This window comes from Elephantulus edwardii, unplaced genomic scaffold, assembly GCF_000299155.1.
Source record: "Elephantulus edwardii isolate Elephantulus edwardi_28Jun2011 unplaced genomic scaffold, EleEdw1.0 scaffold00269, whole genome shotgun sequence".
Classification (NCBI taxonomy): Eukaryota; Metazoa; Chordata; class Mammalia; order Macroscelidea; family Macroscelididae; genus Elephantulus; species Elephantulus edwardii.
This window is the reverse complement of record NW_006400019.1, coordinates 561,677-582,265: the sequence shown is the minus strand read 5'-3', so window position 1 is coordinate 582,265 and position 20,589 is coordinate 561,677. Positions and strand designations below refer to the sequence as shown.

At 46.6% G+C, this 20,589-nt stretch overlaps 1 protein-coding gene and 1 pseudogene across 1 annotated transcript in view; both read right to left on the bottom strand.

Moving 5' to 3' along the window:
* The window catches only part of MTMR1 (myotubularin related protein 1), a 28,868-nt gene extending 12,012 nt beyond the window's left edge, over nt 1–16,856 (bottom strand). Inside the window, exons 1-5 of the mRNA XM_006899911.1 lie at nt 16,755–16,856; nt 3,817–3,892; nt 1,695–1,789; nt 1,239–1,346; nt 70–171 (exon numbers count right to left, since the gene is read on the bottom strand). Coding sequence (XP_006899973.1) covers nt 70–171; nt 1,239–1,346; nt 1,695–1,789; nt 3,817–3,862 — 351 coding nt within the window. The 5' untranslated portion in view covers nt 3,863–3,892; nt 16,755–16,856. The remainder of the gene's footprint in view (nt 1–69; nt 172–1,238; nt 1,347–1,694; nt 1,790–3,816; nt 3,893–16,754) is intronic.
* Nucleotides 12,219–12,565, bottom strand: LOC102847160 (annotated as a pseudogene).
* Nucleotides 16,857–20,589: the final 3,733 nt, after the last annotated feature.

Sequence of the window (20,589 nt, the reverse complement as noted above, 5' to 3'; positions counted from 1 at the left end):
AATCATGAGACAAGAAGCTTTTGGACCCTCCCAAATCCATACCTCAAAAGGTTGGTTTGGTGCATTTACCTGTCCATTGGAAAGAGGAAATGCATATCGGTTGAGGTTTTCAAATATCCCCAGTTTACTCTGTTCATCCTGCTTATAAGCAAGTCGCAAGTTCCTCATATCCTGTTAAACAAGTAGCAAAGTTCACTTATTCAACATGTATTGACTGTCTATGATATGTGGCATAAAATAAATGCCATGAGAAATATGTTTATATACAGATATTTATTCATTTCTCCTTTTATACTCTTTCTTGCTCCAACCATCAGAAAGAAATTAATACAATACTTCCAACAAATAAAAAATGTAAATGAGGAAATTGGGATTAAGAGAAAACTATCACTGGGGAACCAGTAGTTGAAGCAAGGATGCAGTTGGCACACTCAAGTGACATGATTTCTTTCCAGGCCAACGTTCGGAGCAGCGTGCCCCAACTTTTTAGTCCTATACCTCCATTAGTCAAATGCAGAAACCTCCTTCTTCCTTGCTCTTGCATAGAATTTGAAACAGAGTAACACACAAATGATAGCAACAGCAGTGGGGGATTCAAGGTGGACTTGCTGTGCCTTTATTTAAAACAAGAAGCCGTGGTGACATAGCCCACAGTGTGTTGCACTAACTTCATGGTGGTACATCTCCAGGGGGACGTGGGAGAAAGGTGACAATTTCCTGCTGGTAAGATTTACAGCCTCAGAAAGCAGATGGAGGGTCGACCTCAAAGCAGATCTGAACCCTGCCCTGTTCTGCGCCATCCTCACATTCCTGACACACTGAGCCCACTGCTGCAGTCACTGTGTCAATCCATCCTGGCGGGGTCTTCCTCTCCTTCACTGACCCTCTACATTTCCAAGCATGATGTCCCTTCCAAGGAATAGCCTCACCTAGCTCTATGTCCAAAGCATGAGAGATGACGCTTCACCATCTTTGTCTACAAGAAGCACCCTGGCTGCACCCTCTCCAAGACATATACATTACAGATCCATTATATAGTTGGAAATACTATGACGGTAAAGAAAAGGCCGACCTTCAAAATTCTGAACGGCTTGAGTGAGTCGAGATAAGATCTGGAAGAGGTCTCTGTCCTGAAAACATCTGAGCCTCTACCAGTCCAGATTACGCTATCATCTAAAGGCTGGGCCAGGAAGGTTCTGAGCGGACTGCCTCTCCGCCTCCAGTTGTTCGCACTGTACCTTGCACACAATCTCTATTCCACAAGAGTTGTCGCCATGGCTCTGGGCTCCGATCTTTTCCACTCGGCTGATGACTCCAAGGGGCACATCAAGGACGAAATGTGGATCCTAAGTATCGAAATCGAGATAGATGCCTATCAGTCAGTCAATACGGTTTCCATATTAAATAAAGCTCTGGTTGGGTAAGAAAACCTATCTGCTCCCATTTCCCTTGGTCCCAGCTAAGCAGCTGGAGTCGGCATGCTTTATGAAAGATAGAGCAAGGCTACAATGAAAACACGCACCCCGTTCAAGTGGGACTTTCACGTCCTCCCTCATCCCCCGTGGTACATCTTCAAACTCACCCTCGGCCTCCCTCTCAGTGATGGAACTTCAGGGATCCTTTTCTTTTTTTCATACTGTCCTGACGTGGGTTTTGGTTTTGTTTTTTAAATAAAGCTCACTTCTAACACTCACCCGCTCTACGTTTTTGAAGTACATCTTGAAGTCTGTCACTGTCAGGGTGCCGCCCACTGCTCCCATGAATGGACAGATGTACATGACGTCTTTAACTGAAGGGAAAAAAGGCCAAAGTAGCAGCTCTTGTTGTAGACTTGTGCTTCAGTAAATGGGTTTCAAAATACATACTGCTGATTCCTACCTCCCAGGAAGTTAAAATCCTAGGAAATTATGTCAATTGCGACTTTAAATAAAGACATGGAAAATTTTTACAAATAAACAAAATTCTGGCTTGCTGCAAAGTGAAGGAAGTTTCAAGTACAAAGCCTCATAATGAGTAAAATTTCATTCTTTTTTCCCCAGGTGGTTCATATTTTCCCCGAGTGAGAAATAAATCATTACTTAAAAGGCGTTAATTAAACTCAGGAGCTCCTGGGTTACCCTTTTATAAAGTCCTGATGCTGAAAACAAACTCAAGCGAAACAAATGTACCCTACAGACTTCATTTTGCACATGGCAGATGCTGGAACCTTCTCACTAAAGCTGAGCACCTCGACATATGTGATTCCTCTGAGTCACAGAAATGTCCCACCCATCACTAGCATCCTCTATCTTTGCACTCTCCCCCAAGTCCTTCCCGTCTGTGGACATTCTAGGCCCAGTGGGCAATCAAAGGTACTAAAGCTGTCATTTGGCCCAGTCCCCATACACCTAACTCAGAATGCGATGAGCGCCTTCTATATCGCTAGACCCTGGGCATAATGCAGTCACTCACACACAGTTCTTGTCCACAAGCAGCTGCGGTCTGGGCCAGACACTACCAAGAAAATCACCTGGCAAAGGCTGTAATAGCAATGTGGGCAAAGTGGGGTGAAAGCTCCAGAAAATATCAACTCATTGCAGCGGGGATGACGAAGCAGGAGAACAGGGCAGGGGAGGAGAAGGGAACGTCCCACGACCCACGGAGGCAGAGGTCAGGGTGGCTGACCCAAAGGCACTGTGGGACTGAGCACACGTCATCGGGGTAGAGTCTGAACCCTGGCAACTGAGGAGATGAAAACCCCTCACCCCGCTGGCCCTGCTGGAATGCTGAGAATACACCATGGGCGGATGTGGGGACCCTCACGCCCTCACCTGGAGAATCAAGGGTGGCAACATATCTTGGGCTAAAAGTTTGTCCTTTTTGGTTTTGTTTGCATTTACAATTTCTATGTCAAGTTCTCAAAACTGTTATTCAAATCTGATAGGGATTTTCCCGAACGCTGACGGCCTAATGGGTAACGAGTTGTGCTGCCAACCCAAAGGCATTGGTTCAATCTTGCAGTTACTCTGTACGGCAGATGGCATCTCTGAAAACCCACTGGAGGATCGGCTATGCATTGGTCCTGACTTGCTGGCCCATAATGACAATGATTTCCTATGTATACATTTTCTTTCTAGTCACGGATTCTGGCAAGTCTGGGAGCCAACGTTACCATGAGTATCTCATCGGGACAAGGAAGGTGCCTTCTCCGTGGGTGATGCCGCCACGTGTCCAGTGGGAGTGCCCCAGGGCTAGGCGATAGCATGCCCTGATAGCTACTGATGTTGTTAAAGTGGGGCTTCTAAGCAGTTCTGCCTGGTCCATTCATGGCTAGGGAAGGAGCAGGCAGGAATTTTTAAAGTTACAGTAAACTGGAAAGACGGCTAGAATGTGAGGAATGACAGGTGGAAGTCTTGCCAGAAACTTCCATCCTCTTACAGAAGAAGGGCAGTGGATACACCCCCTGCCTGAGGCTTCCGAGCACAGGCTGAAGCATCATTGTCCCATTCAAACATGGTGGCAGCCCACTCAAAGCTCAGGGAGTCACAATGACAGTGGAGGCAGCACCTTGTCAATCTGCCATATTGTAAGCTTCAAGTCTATTCCAGTTTTGCTTGTTGGCCATAACAGAAGGGGTTTAAAGGGTGAAGAGGAGCTGTCTGTAAGTCAGAGGTTTATAACCTGGGGCCTGAGACAGTCTTCTAGGTCACGGGGTCCTGAGGTCACTGAGAATGATCCCCGCTGAGGAAAGCGGACTGGCTAATCTCTAGCTTGCGTGTCCCCTGTGGGCCATCTCATTTAGTGGGTCCCTGTAAGCAGCGTCCGCATTAAACTTACCAATGGCCTTGATGGATTCTCCTGGAAAAAGCGGAGCTTCTTCCATCTGCGCCAGCTTGTTCCCATCCCTCAGAGCCTGGCAAAGGCAAACATAACAGGAGTAAGCCTGTCTTGCAGTCGGCAATCTGGTGGTGTGTGCTCCTGCTATATGGCTACAGAAGCATGCAACATACATGCCCTCTTCCCTCCCCTGCAAAGACAACTTCAAAGCTCTGCATCACAGGACACCATGCTGCACAGTCTAGCAAACTGTTACAACATACTGAAGTCGCACAGTTAGAAAGCATTAAAACAGAAATGGCGGACAGGACAGAGACTGCAATCACTACAGAAACAGCTGGAAGGTGCGTTTAGAGTCTGGAAATACTACCAGAAAAAGGTTACCTTCTGAGGATGAACACAATACAAATCCAATCAACATTAGATGCAGGCTCTGAGCTGGCTGGAGCGAGACCCAGCCAAGGAGATAGTGGGGGCAGATTACCCAGTCAAGGGGGGGCGCGTGTCAAGGTAAGTGCAGGTTTGCTTGCTAACCTGCAGTCAACAATTCCACAGTGGTTTCGTCACAGAAACTAGTGGAACTGTGCCCTGCGGCTTGGCCAGCAGGCCCAGAGCAGCCTGCGCTCACCTTGCTTACTGGGTAATCAGCTAGAGAGAGGATGGCAGGGTGACAGCTAACTTGAGTGACCAGGCCCAGGCTCTGCAGACTTGCACTAGGCAGCGAGGTTGCCTGGGCCTGTGTGTGGACAAAGGGTACCACAGTGGGTATGGAAGAGGGGTGTCATGGCTTCCAATCAGTCCCTGGGGAGGGGTTTGCTGACCAGGCCTCTCAAATCAGTTCACCTTGTGCTGAATCTGCGCTCAGCCAGGACACTAGCAATGGCTTCCGAGAGTCCCTGGCTGCAGGGACACTAGCCAAGGAGACCTGGGAGACAAGGAGACCTGGAGAGCTGCACGCTGCCCTCCTAATGCCCGGGATCTTGTGTGGCAGTGTTGTGAGCTAGACTGGGTGGCTGTTGTGTACGAGGTGAGTCGGAACTGACCCCAGATGACCGTCCAGCAGGTTTTCAGACGCAGTGAATGACAAGAGAGGAGATTCCCCATCTTCCTCTGAGGAAGTTCTGAGCTGTTCTGAGGGATTCGAACCATATGTCTCGAGTTGATGGCACAGCACAACCCCTTATCACACTGATCCCTAAAAGAACAGCTCAGTAGCTGGGACAATGGTGTTAGGAACTACATAGCTGGGGGTCAGATCCTGAACCCGGGTTTCTCCCAAGGTGCTGCCACACCTGAGCTCTGCCAGGAAACTGGTCACCTTCCCTTTGGCATCTGACATGTGCGCTGAAGAAGGTGACTGCAAATCTCAGCCATACCCAAGCTGTGTTTCATAGAGTGCTATTTCCTCAAAAGAGGAGAAACTGGGGTGGGGGTAATAGGGGAGAAAAAAAAAAGAGAAACTGGTCTTTGAAAAATCATCTGGGGAAATGCCAGGGAGACAGGCGTCTTTCGGATGGTAATGCAGAGTGCGTCCACAAGAGGGCGCTATAGGACAGGCACTGCGTTTCAGCTTGGTTAGGTCAGAAGTGCGCAGCCTCCAAAGGTGGGGGGGGGGTAGTAACTTGTAAACGGGATTAATGAAAACCTGACAACTGATGTCTTTTATAATCCCACTCTCTGTGGATGAAATGTATGATCACATTCCTGATTTATTTTTAGTTTTAAGACTATTTCAGCATCTATCTTAAAGGGACTTAAAAAGACAATTTAAACATCACTGTGCATTGTGGTCTCAAAGTATGAAAGGCAAATGCAATGATAAATGAGGTAATGGGTCAGAGTGGAGAAGATATTTTCATCTTCACTTCCAAACCCTTTACTCAATTTGAGTTTTATCTCACTCAGATTGGCTTTTAGGTGCCTTTTCAGCCAAAACATTTAGGGCCTTAGCTGGTGGCATAGTGGAGCAAGCATTGAGCTGTTAAGTCAAAGGCCGGTTTTCAGAACCCACCAGCTACTCCTATACAGAAAGATCAGGACTCCGGCCCAGCCCATCACACACAGTAGGGAAGGGCCGGGGGGGGGGGGGGAGTCCTCACACCCACCCAGGAAAGGGGCAGGTGGTAGATGCCTCATACCCACCCAGGAAAGGGAAAGGAGGAGTCCTCCTACCCACTTGGGAAAGGGGCAGGAGAGAGAGGACTCCAACCCACCCAGGAAAGAGGTAGGAGGGGGAGGCCTCATACCCACCCGGGAAAGGAACAGAATGGGGTGTCCTTACACCCACCTAGGGAAAGGGATAAAACATGGAGTCCGTTAATGGCTTCATTCTGATTCTCACACCTAACTAGAAAAGGTTTTTCTTACGCAATGAAGTAGAAAACAATATTTTAGACTTTTGAACTTCTGATTTTAGAAATACTAAGAGATTAATCTTAAAGTCATAATTTGAAAGTCTGCTTTCCTTAATCTATTGCTTGAGTTAGTGCCTAATTTTACAGCATGGTTATGAAGTGAGAAAGCTAATCAAAGTGTACAGTTTCTTCAACTGTTAAGTTAAAGTTCATTTTGGTGATTAAGTATTGTCATCTATTATATATGTTTAAATCTCTTTTAACACTAATGTAACTTGTATGTAAATACAAATGGAGAATGAGTCTGAAGCGACTGGACAGCACATAACAACAGCAGCAGCAAGTTGTTATCAACCGGATGTGGAGGTGGGAGTGCCTCAGTGTAAGCCTCCGAGCAGGCCTGGGGTCGCTGTGGCTTCACTCCCAGACAGAAGCCGAAGGGCACACTGCTCTCCCAATAGCCATGTCATGCTGGCTGACTACACTGCACAAGTCCATGAACAAGAATGCACTGGTGAGACAAACCCCTCCCTCATCAAGTGCCCTAGGATATGCTTTTAGATGGTGAAAAGCTATGGGAATGCAACAAACCAAAAAGAGGGAGTGCCTCTGCTTCCCATTTCCCCATGAGAGGTCCACTTTGTGGAGGAAACAGCAGCACAGGAGCTCGAAAGGCGGCCAGTTCGTGAAGGCTCATTCTGTGAATGCAGCAGACTCCCCTGATGAAGCTGTTAGGGTGGGACTGACACTGTGCTACATGAAGCATTTACTGCAACTGTGACATTGCACAGGACATGATTTGACCCTTGATTTATCCAACCTGGGTACAGCACAGTCAGGGTGGGGGCTTCTTGGCAATGAAATTGGGTCTCACGGGCTTCCAACTGAGGGGTCCTCTCTGATGGTCTTGTCCAAACCATGTTCTAATGACCCTCAAGGCCCAGCCAAAGACCTGCCAGCTCTGTCAGTGTCTCCCCAACTGTTCCCGTCCACTAAGTCCCTCGGCCTCTCCGCATCACTAGTGCTACCACTTGAAGCCCTCAATCAACACTGTTCTCCTCTCCCTGGATTGAAGCTGCCAGGCAGGTAATTTGTACACTGGCTGCATGCCGAAAGCAGTGGGCTGCCAACCCAACGTAAGGTACTTTAGGGACACCAGAGGGGCACAGGGCTGGGGAGTGGACACGGCTGGCCTGCTTGGTGCTCTGAGACACATTCTGAGTTTCTGCAGAAGCTTTAGGAAAAGGCCTACTTAAGACTCTGAAAGGCAGTACTGAGCAAAGAGTAGGCTCTTGGGAATATATGATTAGTAATTCTTTTTCCAGCAGGGAAATTAAAAAAAAAATCAATGGACTTATTCCACAGATGCCTACTAGACACCAGGCACTGTGCTGGGTGTGGACCACCTGGGCACTGGCCTGAAGGCCAACAGCCTTAGCAGAAGAAACCAAAAAGTACACATGAACAGGTTTCTGGGGGAACACAACGTTGGATAAACCAATTTTTGCAAATAATGTCACGATGAAATCTACCGAACTTGGACATGAGGACACTAGTGTAGTGGGAAAGCATTTGGAAAGCGCTGCTTATTGTCTGGAACTTGAGGGTGAAATGGCTTCTACGGACAGATGAACACGTAGAACTTGCCACCTGATGAGCTTCGGCGTCAGAAGGGCAGCCTTTGTGCTCTTCTTGAGTCTCCTGCACAGCGCCAGGTGCATGGACAAGAAAGGCAAAGAGAGAGAGAGAGACACGTGCAAACAGACAGGTGAAAGCACAGAACTTGTCCGGAAGGAGACAGTAAGCATGTAAAAGTCAACACACTTCTCGAGGCTTTGCAGCTCACATTTGCCCCTTGGAGTTAAGGAAATAACGTGTTGGCAGCTAGAGCGTCCTTGGCCTAAAACGCAGTTTCTAGTTTGTGTTTCTTGGGCAGAGAAACGAAAAGCAAACAGCTATCATGGATTTCAAAGAAACCTGCCTTCTGAGAATCAAGCAATATTCTAGCATTCAGAAAAGAAAGACAAGAACAGAAATGTAACATGTTCACAGAAACTGAAGCATGCCACAGAAACCATGTCAAGGGCAAAGTCAAGGCAAAACAAACACCAAGCAAGTTCTCAGGCAGCATGTATTTTAAACACTGCAACTGTTCATATTCTTTAAGGAACAGAGGTCAATTACACTGGAAACAAAATTCCACATTATGTATGTGTCTGTAGCACACAAACACACACCATGCACGTACGTATGCACATATCACACGCAGACATATGTATGCATGTATGTAACATGTATGCACTAGATGGATATGTTTGTAACCTCATTATTAAAAACTATGATTTATGAATCAACATCATATCTTCATATATCATCAAATATATGAAATATCACTAAATATCCTCAATTACAGTATGTATCAGTACATTTCAAAGCAATAGCTAAGAGGTTCAAACTTGTGTATTTAAACTTCTAGAAATGTATCGCAAGCCCTTTATAAATCATACTGTTGTTAATTTTTTCTGTTTTGAGTCTTTGGAGTGCACTTACAGTTCAGTAGGTACTGTAAAGAATACGGTTATTGAGGATGACAAGATTATAATCCCCTGTAAACGTGTGCCAAGTCTCTGGGGCTGAAGATACTAACATTCAACATATATGTATGTTGTATATTTTTAGGAATTTTGGTTCCAATGACTATATCTCTTAAAACGTTACCAGTGGAGAAGCAGCAAAGCTCCAGAGTCAAGTTCAATAACTACTTAATACACTTTTGTGTTCGAGCACCAGATTGAATGTAGCACCCAACTGGTATTGCTTTCCATCCTTCAAAGAGGAGTAGGTTTTAAAATACCTCCAATGCTTTGAAATTCCCAACTCGAAAATACAATGAAAAATGGAGCTATTCGTTGATTAAAAACGTTAAAACAGAAAAGTGAATAAGCAAACAATACACTGCAACCTGTCAAAGCCCATGCGAGTGAAAAGCCAAACACTACTGCTTAATGATGTGAGCCACAGAAAAGAAGCATTCTCATAGTGAAGGCAAACGGGGTGCAAACAAGAGTAAGAGAAGATGCATCACTAGAATGACCAGTCTGAGTTAACCTTCTTATGTCTATACTACTTTACTGCCTTCGGTAAGATTAAAAAATCCCAACCTGAAGTCACTGAATTCTACCATCAAGATCCACCTTGTTTTCATTCAATGGAAAATAGGTTAGTTGTCAATATCTGATAGATACTCAGGTTTAAATCCATGCATATTACCAGTCTTTGTCTTGCTTTATGAATGTTCTGCAATAAAGGGAGGGAAAGACAATGAAGAGGATTTGAGCTATCTCCGCTGGTTGGAACGGCCACATCTGTATGTTAGAAACTGGTGAATGGGACTGATATTGGTAAATTTATCTTCCAAATAAGCACTTCTGTTGCTGAGTGCGACATGCAAACATGAAGGTGGGCTGGAATCTTAGAGCAGCAGTAGACAAGCAACGATGCTCATTTTAGGGGTGGTTACAGCGACACAGAGCCCCTGAGGACATCCCTTTGGGCAGGCTTCCTGCAATTTTACAGATATCAGCACTGCACACTAGGAGCAGTTGTAATGTCCTGTCCTCACACACACTGGCTTTTATTGCACATAAAACATTGTTACAAAGAAAGCATTTCTAGTGAACACTTAAAGCTATGACATGGCAGAGCAAATTGACCCGCGGTTCAAAAGAGCCAAGAGAACGCGTGAGAACACTGGGCAGCCTGCGTGTTGACTGAAGCAGAGACACACCCGCTGAGAACCAAAAAGCCTTACCCGGAGATCAGGCCTCCTGAAAACCTGCCAGTCAAAACACAGAGCGTCAATCCCCACTGACAGGTGACAGGTGCCATGCCCTGAGAACCTGCACAATCCCGAGGTCAAATCGCCCAGATCAATCCGAACCTGGTCGCCCTCTACGTTTATTTAATAGCAAATCAATTCTAACCCTGCCAATTTCAGGCAAGTCTTTGGTTTGGAAGAGCAGACTGCCCACAGGCTAAGACAAAGCAGATTATTTGGAACATAAATGCTTTCTGCCAAGTGCTATGAGAAGCTATTATGAACAGTCTGGTTTGAAAAGATCATTTGTATGTCTGCTTAGAATACAGACCACATTTCCCCCACAGAAACAACGATATCAACAAGTTGGTATGTTCCCAAAGTAGGCGACAAATAAAAGTACCCCCCTCCATCTGACCCCAGCACAGCTCAATTACAGTAACGATGGTGTCACAGGACCCAGTTGGCCACAAATCTTAATGTGATTGCTAATAAAATCATATTTCCAACTCCTACTTGTGATTCCAGATTCCCTTCTGTGCTAGTGCCTGCCTATCAGCAAGGGGCAGGAGAAGGAAGCAGGAGGAGAAAGGGGTTTGTCCTGGAGGGGAAGGGCAGCCCAGCATTAGTAAATCAGGGAGTAATTTCAGACCGCAAATCCTAACAGAACATACAGCACTCCAAAAATACCCAAAGGGACAGACCTTCTGAAAAGCAGACAGTGGGAACAGTTTGCAGAAGATGTTAACTGTCTCTGTTCCCCATTCCAACATCTAAAATCCTACAATCTGCCACTGTATGCTCCATGAAAAAGACATTTAAAACCATCAGAGATTCTTCTTAGCTCTACAGACTTCTCTCAGGACAGATAAGAAGAGCACTTGACTATAAAACTTCTACTGCGACATCATGATAAGGATTTATTCTTTGACATGAAAACAAAGAATTCCCAATCAAGTGACACTATAGATCAAAGACAATTAAAGTCCTTATGTCCTAACCTTTTCGACTAAGAAGCTGACACCTGTGTGGTCTGGAGTTTTTGGGAGGAGGAACAGAGGTGGGTGGTTGATATGTTGATTATCATGTACACTTGTCAAAATTTGTCGTATTTAATCATGTAAATGCATGCAGTTTATGTCTCATGGGTATAACTCAAGAAAACTGGTAAAAAGAAAAAAAAATTATATACCACTACAAACTTAAAAGAATGGCTAAAACAAACATAAAAATGACATCACTCAATGCTGGTGAGAATGTGGACCAACAGGAACTCCCATTCCTGACAGTGGGATGCAAAAGGGTGAGCTGGTTTGGAAGATAATTTGGCAGTTTCTTACTAAACACCATATAAACCATACATGCAGGGGATTGCTCAATATCCAAAAGAATAAGAAACTTCTATCCATACAAAAACCTAAATATGAATGTTCACGGCAGCTTTATTCAGAATTCCCTCAAACTGGAAGCAAGCAAGATGTCTTTCAGTGGGTGAATGCCTAACTACTCTGGTATATCCACATATTCTGTAATAAAATGGCGCTGGAAAGCCACAAAAGGCTGGGAAGAACCCTAAGCACCGATTCTTCTTCTGTCATCCTTAGTCATAGTCCAGCTCTCTGAAGCATAACAAGTAAATGAGAAGACCATGGCCTGGATTAGGCACACCTTAGTCTCCAGACTGACACTATTGCTCTTCAGTACTCTGGAGAGGTACCTGACAGTATATTTTCCCAGTGTAATTCATCTTTTGATTTCCTGACTTCTGGTGCCAAGAGTGTCGACTGTGGAGCTGAACAAGCTGAAATTGTTGACAATCTCATTCTCTTCTCCATCTATCATGATGCTGCCAATTGGCCCAGTGGTGAGAATCTTTGTCTTCTTGATGTTGAGCTTCAATCCATATTGAAGGCTACAGTCCTTGACTTTTGCCGGTATCACACGGATCTAATTATTGGAGCTGATTCCTCTAATTTATTCTTCTTCAAAATGGTTTTTCCTATTCCAGTTCCCTTGCCCCTCCATGCATATTTTAATCTTGTCTATAACTACAAAAAAGTCTTGCATGACTTTTCATGTTACTAAACCTGTATATCAATTTGGGGAGGAGTAACATTCTTGCTTTTTTTTTTTTTAATCTCTAAACCGTTTATTTCTCCTGACAGGGAGGTGGGCTGGATTGGGACCTGAAGGGCTGGGCCACTACAGACCAAGGGAGATGAGTGTGGCCCTCAGGCGAAAGTGGAGTTGTTCCATCCCACGTTGGCCGCATTCATGTCATAGTAGTCGATGTAGACTCTGTCGGGGCTGATGTGCAGCCGCTGGAAAGCAGACCGCACAGCAACCTGGTCTAGGTCCGGTTCTGCGCGCCGCCGATCTTGCCGATGCTGTGCAGGCTGCAGAGCGCACAAGGGTCGCTTGAGCCACCGAAAGCCATGAGCTGGTCTGGGACCACTTGCACTGCGATGTACGGGGACAGTTTGCCGGTGGCCTGCGCCAGCTGCTGGGTAAGCTCAGAGAGCAGCCCGTCGGGCACGGATGCGCGAGGCACGTTCGTGTTGACCACAAACATGGGCATGATGGCAGAGAGTAGTGAGCGTGGCATCTGCAGGCCTGGAACAACATTCTTGCTTTTAAGGAACATCCTGGCTATACTTCTAAGATAGATTTGTTCCTTTTGGAACAAACTGTTCATTCCTAGCACACACTGGTCTGCTGGTTTGCTGCACTGAGGTAACCTGGGGTTGCTGTGATGCTGAACACTGTGCCACTGGTGTGTCAAACGCCATAACGGTTACCCATGGTGGACAGGGTTTGGTAGAGCTCCCAGATCAAGACAGGCTTGGAAACAGGATGGGCATCTACTTCCTAAACCACATGCCTTTGGAAACCCTATGAACATTAGAGAAATAACGATAGTTATGGAATAGGGTTCAGATCTTTTGCTTATAGGGTCGCTATGAGTCATACTCAACTGGACGGCACATAAGAACAATAGAAATGCATTTTGTCTTTTTGGCACGTATTCACTGGTTTCAGGAGTTTCACATGTAGCAACCATGATCATCCCTTTCGCCCTGAGGCTTCTTGTTAGTCCTCATCCTTTCTACCTTTCAGCAGCAAGCTTATGTTCTCATGCTTGCTCTATAGCTAACAGCCAGGATTTGAACTGTTAATTAGAGAAATAAAATGTCTCCTCCTTTTTCCAAGAACTCTAAATCTTGATATTTAAAAGAAATTATTCTCCACTGTTATTTCTGTGTCTGCCTAGGTGTTAACTGTCCTATATTGTTGTTTTGGTTAGGTGCTGGCGAATCGAGTGCAACACTATGAACAAAAGATCTGAAACCTGCTCTATCCTGCGCCATCCTCATGCTTCATGGCACCCTGGAGTCCACTGCAGCTGTCCCTGTGTCAATCCACCTGCTTGAGGGTCTTCCTCTCCTTCGCCGACCCCCCACCTTCCCAGCATCATGTCCTTCTCCAGGGAATAACCCCTCCCAGCAACATGCCCACAGTATGTGAGGCAAAGCCTCATCATTCTTGCCTCCAAGCAGCACTCTGGCAGCACCATCTCCAAGAGCGCAGGCATTTCATTTTAGAGCCTTGAATCAATATATAAGTCATGAGGTCAGGCTACCAGGAATGGATGACAGCCATGGGTTTGGAAAAAATCAAAGTCAAGCTTCCCTTTCCATAGACAAGTACTGTCAACTGAAGACTTAGCTCAAGTATGAAGAAGTCCCTCCTTCCCTCAAACCCCTTCAGGAAACTTCTGCTGAGGACTCAGCATTCCATCACGGTACTGACCTGTTGAAACACTTGCACCTGTGGGATTTTTGCCATCTTCTGTCTTCAGAGGGTTAAGAGAAGAGATCTAGCTACTGAGTGGAGAGGGTGAAAGGAGTGCAGGAGGAACTGACGTGCAGTGATGGCGGCAATGAAAGGAGAGGAAGATGATACTATTAAAACTCCAGTGTCCTTATTTCCATAGAATGGCCAAAATCAAGTTCTTTAAAACAAAAGCAAATGGAAGAAGCTCTAGAGAGAAAGGTATCTAGAGGTGTACATTGTTTCTCTCGGTCCCTTTACGCCTTACAAGTGATCAGGAAGTCAAGACTGGGGGATTATCCAAGGTCAGGAAGCTGTCTGTACCACTCCGTCACGTCCCCTTCCAAGACCTTGTCCTACTTTTCAAACAATGGAAGCTGTGATCAACTGTGTCATTTTTATCAATGTTGTTGTTTGTTGTTATGTGCCGTCGAGTCGCTTGCGACTCACAGCGATATCAATAGTTCCAAAAAATGCTTCATTACAACAGGAAGACAATGTTTAGATTTTAGTCTTAAAATTTGTTGAAACTTTGAAATTTTACTGTTGTAAGCTTAGTGAGAATGGAAGCCTAGAAGAGTGTGGGGAGGCTGCAAACAGAGCCTTTTCTCCTGTTTCTCCTCTGAGTTCTCCTGGGGTGACTGGGGTTCAGAATATCAAGATGGTTTTATATTGTTGTTGTTATTTGCTATTGAGCCCCCTGCTTTTTCTATTACAGCATTTATTTCTTCATTTAGTTGATCCATAATTAATTCAGCATCATCACTATCTACTCTTTCAGCTGGGACAATGCTCCCCACCGCCTGCTGTCTGTCAAATTTTTGCGCTAGATCTACAGACCTCCTGAATTATTTTTTCCTTAACATTTATCTTTATAATTGGCTTAAAATCCACTCCTTTTTTTTATACTCTGCCCTCATTTAAGCAACAATATAGACTATATCACAAGTTCGCCATGCTAGTTTTTTCTCATATATGTTAACAGAATTACAGAACTATGAACATAAAATATATCCATAGGCACATCTCTTAAGCTCATCTCCTGGGCAACCAGCAGTGTTCTTAACATACTTTAGGTGATTCTGACCCTGAGTTGACTGTCAACTTATTATATGAATAAAAAAATAAACAACTGTTTTCTATATCTAACAACTGCTACCAATAGTCAGGTTTGTAGGAATGTCCCAGAAATGAGCTTCCGTGCGTGGAAACCTAGAAAGCCCTCGGCAACAGCTCTCCTCTTTCTCTTATGCCTAACAAATGCTGGAGGCACCTGGTCTCCATCCTCAGAGATTCTGAGTCACTAAGTCTGGGATGGGGCCCAACAAGATCCATTTTTAGGACACACCAGAGAATGCTGATGTGGGAAGACCCAAGGACCACATTTCGAAAAGCAATGGAAAACAGGGACCCAAAATTTGTAAAAACCACTCTAGTTTTTTGCAAGAGGGTTCAGAATAAAAGTCTGTGTGATTGAGAGCAAGTCATTTAGCCTCTTGAAGCCCTGGTTTTCTCTATTAGATGATGACAGCTACCTCATGAGGTCATTCTAGGCTTTAAATGGATGATATATAAAAGCCCTACCAAATCCTGGAGTTCTATGTAAGGTTTGATGATGATTACGAGCCATGCTTAGCAATCTATATATTAGGTCAGCTCATGCAATGGCTTTCCAAAGGCCTATCTTGGTTACCCTAATTTTGAGAAATACTTTATATAAGACTTATAAAAGAAAAGCAATACAACAAAACAAACCAACAAAATCCTTTTGGGAGAAAGACAGACAGCAGGGAACCTATGCAGAAGCACGCTATGACGTTCTCTCTGGGCAGACTGTCCAGTTCCACTGAAATGCAGTCCACCTCCCTTAGGCAACAGTACAGGTGAACTAGGATGAAACAACCTCAACTAGGCTCAATCTCAAGGCACTTGCTGCACGTGTTATGAGCTAAAGAGGAACTGAGACTAAAGGCCCTAATCAAGGAGCAGCTATTTCTAAGAGAAGACAATAGGACCCTCACTGTGACTTGGTGGTGATAGAGATCCATGACCCTGAGAGACTAGTAACTGCTGGCAGTCCAAGATACCACCTGTAGCTCGCATATGCTTGTAAAGTCTGTTATCTCTCTCCAGCAGGTGAAAAAGACTATGAAACACCAAAACCTCAGTCTGAGTCAACACAACAGACTCCTGAAATGTAAACATGGCCTCATCCGTTGCACTTGAAACTTTTTTTTTTTTACATTAAGTCAGTTTTTGTTTAGCCTTAACAAAAATGAAACAAGGAATTTTTCCATTTGATTCAGGAGATATTTACTAAGCATCTATTAGACGCCAGGTTTATGAAAGTGCTGAGTGAAAGAGCCCTAGTCCCTACCATCAGAGAGCCAGCCTATCTACCACCCTTAACTTCGGAACAAGTAAGAAATCCAACTTGGAAAACAGACAAGAGACTTCTCCCTTGAGTAAGAACTTCACAAGGAAGCTGCCCATACAACTCTTGAGATCTAGCATGTTTTCTGCACTGTGTTTTCATATATTAAGAACTTATTCAAGTTGAGCTGAATACTCACCAATAGCACCTAAGTTTAAAAAGAAATTATGTTACAGAAATCAACCTGATGCTTTGTGGAAATGAGCATTCTAACAGAAAATGCATGCCTCTTTAAATAAGAAAATGGAACTTGACTTTTTAAAGACCTATGACCATGTAAAGCTAGCCCCCCCCCCATTATAAAACCTGACCAGGAGTACTAGAAAGTGATTAACATCTCTCTGCAATTTCAGGTCCAACAACAGAACATTTCTTCCCTTATTCCCAAACAAATAGCAGTGGAGCTTGGACTCCCAGAGTTGGAACTTGTTGGAATTAAAACTGCAAAGCTCCTTGGCTACTTAGTGACTGATCATGAATAAAGCATTTAGATGCAGCTTACCTTGTAATCTCTGGACACATTTTCTGATGTCACTGAACCTGAAATCTGACTAGAAATTGTAGCAGCTATAAGCTGTTTACACCACTCAACATGAGATCCTGTAGGACTAAAGAAAACAGTGTCATTAAACAATCTTAAACCAAAGGCCCCTTAGTAGGATTATACAAACATTTTCTTTTTTTAGAGGAATGAACTTTTATTAGACCAATTAGTGGCCTGTATATTGAATATAAGACCTAAAATAATGACTGACAACCAGGATGGAAGATAAGGTTCCAGATAAATTTCATGAGTCAACCAGTTCCCAAAAGTGCAAGTTCTAGTGAAGTGTGTTATTCGCTACGATTTCATGGAATTTGACTCTGGTACCGTTAAAAAGAACGCACATTCTAATGTCATCTATAGAAAATACATTCTAATGTGACATACACGCTAGTTCCTAGCCTCATAAAGGAATCTCATATTTGACAATACATGTTTGTCACTCCCTCACTCTACTTCACACCAGCAGTTTCAAATCTAGAGAACAGTATAATTTCTAAGTGACTCTTCAGGGAGTCAAGTTAACGATATGATTTTTCTCGGGAACAAACCAGGAAAACCATGTCCAGCATGCAATAATGACACCTTCCTTTTCACGTGGGTCCTGCCAACTTATACATGAATTACACAATCCCCAGGTGTCAAGAAGGCAGAACGGGGGGGGCATGTTAGAAGGTGGCTATTCTTCCATGAGCGGGCAGGACACTGAGCTGAGGGAAGAACAGAAGCCAGGGCCACTGGTGCTGGCAAATCACCTTGTAGGTGCAGAGCGTCAGGTCAAGAGAAACGGCTTTCAGTTTGCACAGTGCTCTAAGGGTCCGAAGCCCCTCCACCCACTGCTTGCAGCCTGGGAGTCTCCTTTATGGCCTTCTTTCAACACTTCTTTCCCTCAGTGTGTTTTCTCTGAGGGGGACACCTTTACTTTGAGAACCAACCACCCATCCCATCCCGCCTCACATGTGGGGAGGCCCCTTCTTTCTCCTACTCTCAGCAGTCTGGTGGGAGGAGCCACCTCAGCACCTCAGGAGCCCACAATGACAAGAAAACAACACTGGGTGTGACCCTGGAGCCAAATGTGTCCACAGCCATGTCTCTCCATCCAGTCCAGCTGCACAGCCATTTTGTCTTCATTCATTTAGAGTTAGTGGGTGTTCTGTGTCATCTGCTCTTCAACGAATGTAAGTAACAGAGTGGGCTGGCTCGCCCTCGAGTCCGGCCTGTGAGCGTGAGTTCGGGGACTCCGAGCAAGCCACATACTCTAGCAGAGCTTCGGTTTCATCATAAAGAGAAGTATAGTGTTAGGAAGGGAAGTGAGGGTCACACAGTCAGCGGGTACAGTCAACTTACACTCTAAACCAGGCTCCCTTCTACGTCTGCATGCCTCGAAGCCTGTCGGGGTGACAGAACCGGGTGAGGGGCTGGGCTCTGCTGCCCCTCTGCCTCCTGGCCACACACCTTCCCTTGAGCAACCAGGTTGGGGAGCCTAGGTCAGTTCCTCAAAGCCAGACTCTCCTGATGCAAACCTCTCGTCTGTGGCAGATACTGCCCACTCACCGTGCACAAGCCCCCCCATCTACTCAAGCTGGCAACCTGCTCCCCTCCTGTGTTCTCAGCTCTGCAAGCACCCACCACTTCGCTCTCACATGCGAATGGCCCCCTTTCACTGGTTAAGCCTGCTAAGGAGCCCCCTTTCCTATCCCAGTAGCTTTTCTTCCAGCCGCTGAAACCATAGCACCATCTGGACACCAATGGCAGCCCCAACTTCTGAGCCCACGTCAACCCACTGCCTCTGTGGCCTCTGAGGGGTGGCGAAAGAGGGGAAGATATTCAACCTGGTGGGTTGACGTGGTGACTGCAGCAATGGCCTCACGTGTGCCTGAGACTGTGAGGACAGCATGGGACAGGACAGTGTTCAGATGGGTTGTTACTGGATCACAAGATGGCACCTACCAATAACAACACTGGCCACGTACAGTCTTCACAACCAAGTGCCATCACTCTTTGTCTGAACCCTCATTCTCCCACCTGCATTCCGGTGAGTCCAGTGTCCACACAGGGGCCAGAGATAGCACTCCTTTGCCCACAGCCCCCCGTGGCCGCCACGTGACCAAGGCCTCCAAACCTCTCTACCATCAGCCCCTTGGACCTTTGGGGCCTCATACCCTGCTTTCCCCCTAAATCCTTCCACATCAGGGCCACTGTCTCCTCCTTCAACTGTGAACAGTGCGCACTAGTCCTACCCCAGGGCCTTTGCACAGGCCTCTGCTTAGAAAGTCACTACCCAGATAGCAGATTGGCTAGACCCCCACCAATTCCTAGTCTTTGCTCAAATGGCAACTCTCTCGGCGAGCCTTTCCCAGACACCCAAGCACGGCCCCTAACCTGTCCGGTCCCCTTCTAGCTTTTGTTCCCCTTGTCCCTAGCATATATCCCCATCTGGCACAGCACATGTGTTCCTTGCTCACTGCCCCTCTTTTCCAACACAGCATAGATGGTCCATGAGGTTTGGGATGGGTGTACTGGAACCACTGATGGGATACTGGGGGAGGCTCTCAGTGAGCTTGGACCTCCTGAGACGACTGCCAACTGACATTTGTGTGGAATCACAAAGACAAGACAGGCCCAGGCTTTCTGGACAGGAAGGAAGGCTTTCTGGAATGTGCCTTTATCCCATGATGGGTCCTGATGCAGTCCAAGTGCTAACAGAAACGTCAGAGGTTCAAAGCCAAGGCGCTCCACTGGAGAAAGCTATGACCGTCTGTTGCATTGAGTCCATTCTTCTGAGACTATAAATCTTTATGGACGCAGAATGCCTATCTTTGAAACCCCTGAACCCCAACCTACCCTGTCACACAGCACACCCCCATACTGCCTCACCTTGGAGTTAGAACCTAGCATTTTGTGTTTTTAACAACCACCTGATTCAGAAGAGCTATGCTTTACTGATCGGGGTGCACAGTTAACGGCACCCTCCTCCAGCGCTCGGCAGTGTTACCGTTTGGACGAGACTTCTACATGTCCTGGTGGTCTCTGCTCACGGAGCAGCTAAGGAGCCCGAGGCCTGGCATCATGGGAAGGCCGCCTGCGACCCGGGGAGCCCACCTGTGACCCCGCGGAGGCGCCCAGCCAAGCTGCCCCAGGCCCGCACCAGCACTCACGGCTTCCCTTGTCACTCTGCCTCGGGAAACTCCCCGAAGTTGAGCTCACCGCCAGGACGACTGCAGGCGGGGCCCCGCTCCTAACAGAGGTCAGTAGGTGGTGGGTGGAGCGGGGATCCCGGGATGGGGGGCACCGGGTCTCCCCTCCCCGCGGGGCCTGGCCCGGTTCAGAGCTCGGGAAGACAAAGCACCAGAGAGCCCGGGTCTGCGCCAGGTGCCCTTTGGGGAGGACGCTGGCTCCCCGGTTTTTGAGGATCTTTGCTCGGGCGCCCTCAGCGTGCACCCCTCATTCCCCACTCTGAATCGCAACGCCAAAGCCAGCGGGACCTAACGCCCAAAGAGGAGAAAACCGCGGCCGAAGCCTGGGGTGAGCCGGTGTGATCCCCGTTTGCGAGGCGGAAGTGCCCAGGTGCCAAGGAGGGGGTCCTGTGAAGGGCTTCGGGGGGCTCCCAGGGCAACCCGGGGGGTGGTCGGTCTGGGACGAGGCCCGGGGGCCCCGCGGTGGTGGGAGAGAGTCCTGGGGGGTCACTAGCGGAGACCCACTGAGCGAGGCGGTCTGGAGACAGGGTCCGGGGCAGAGAGGAGGGGCGCCCACGGCGGCCTGGGGCGGCCCGGCCTGGAACGGGGCCCTGGGC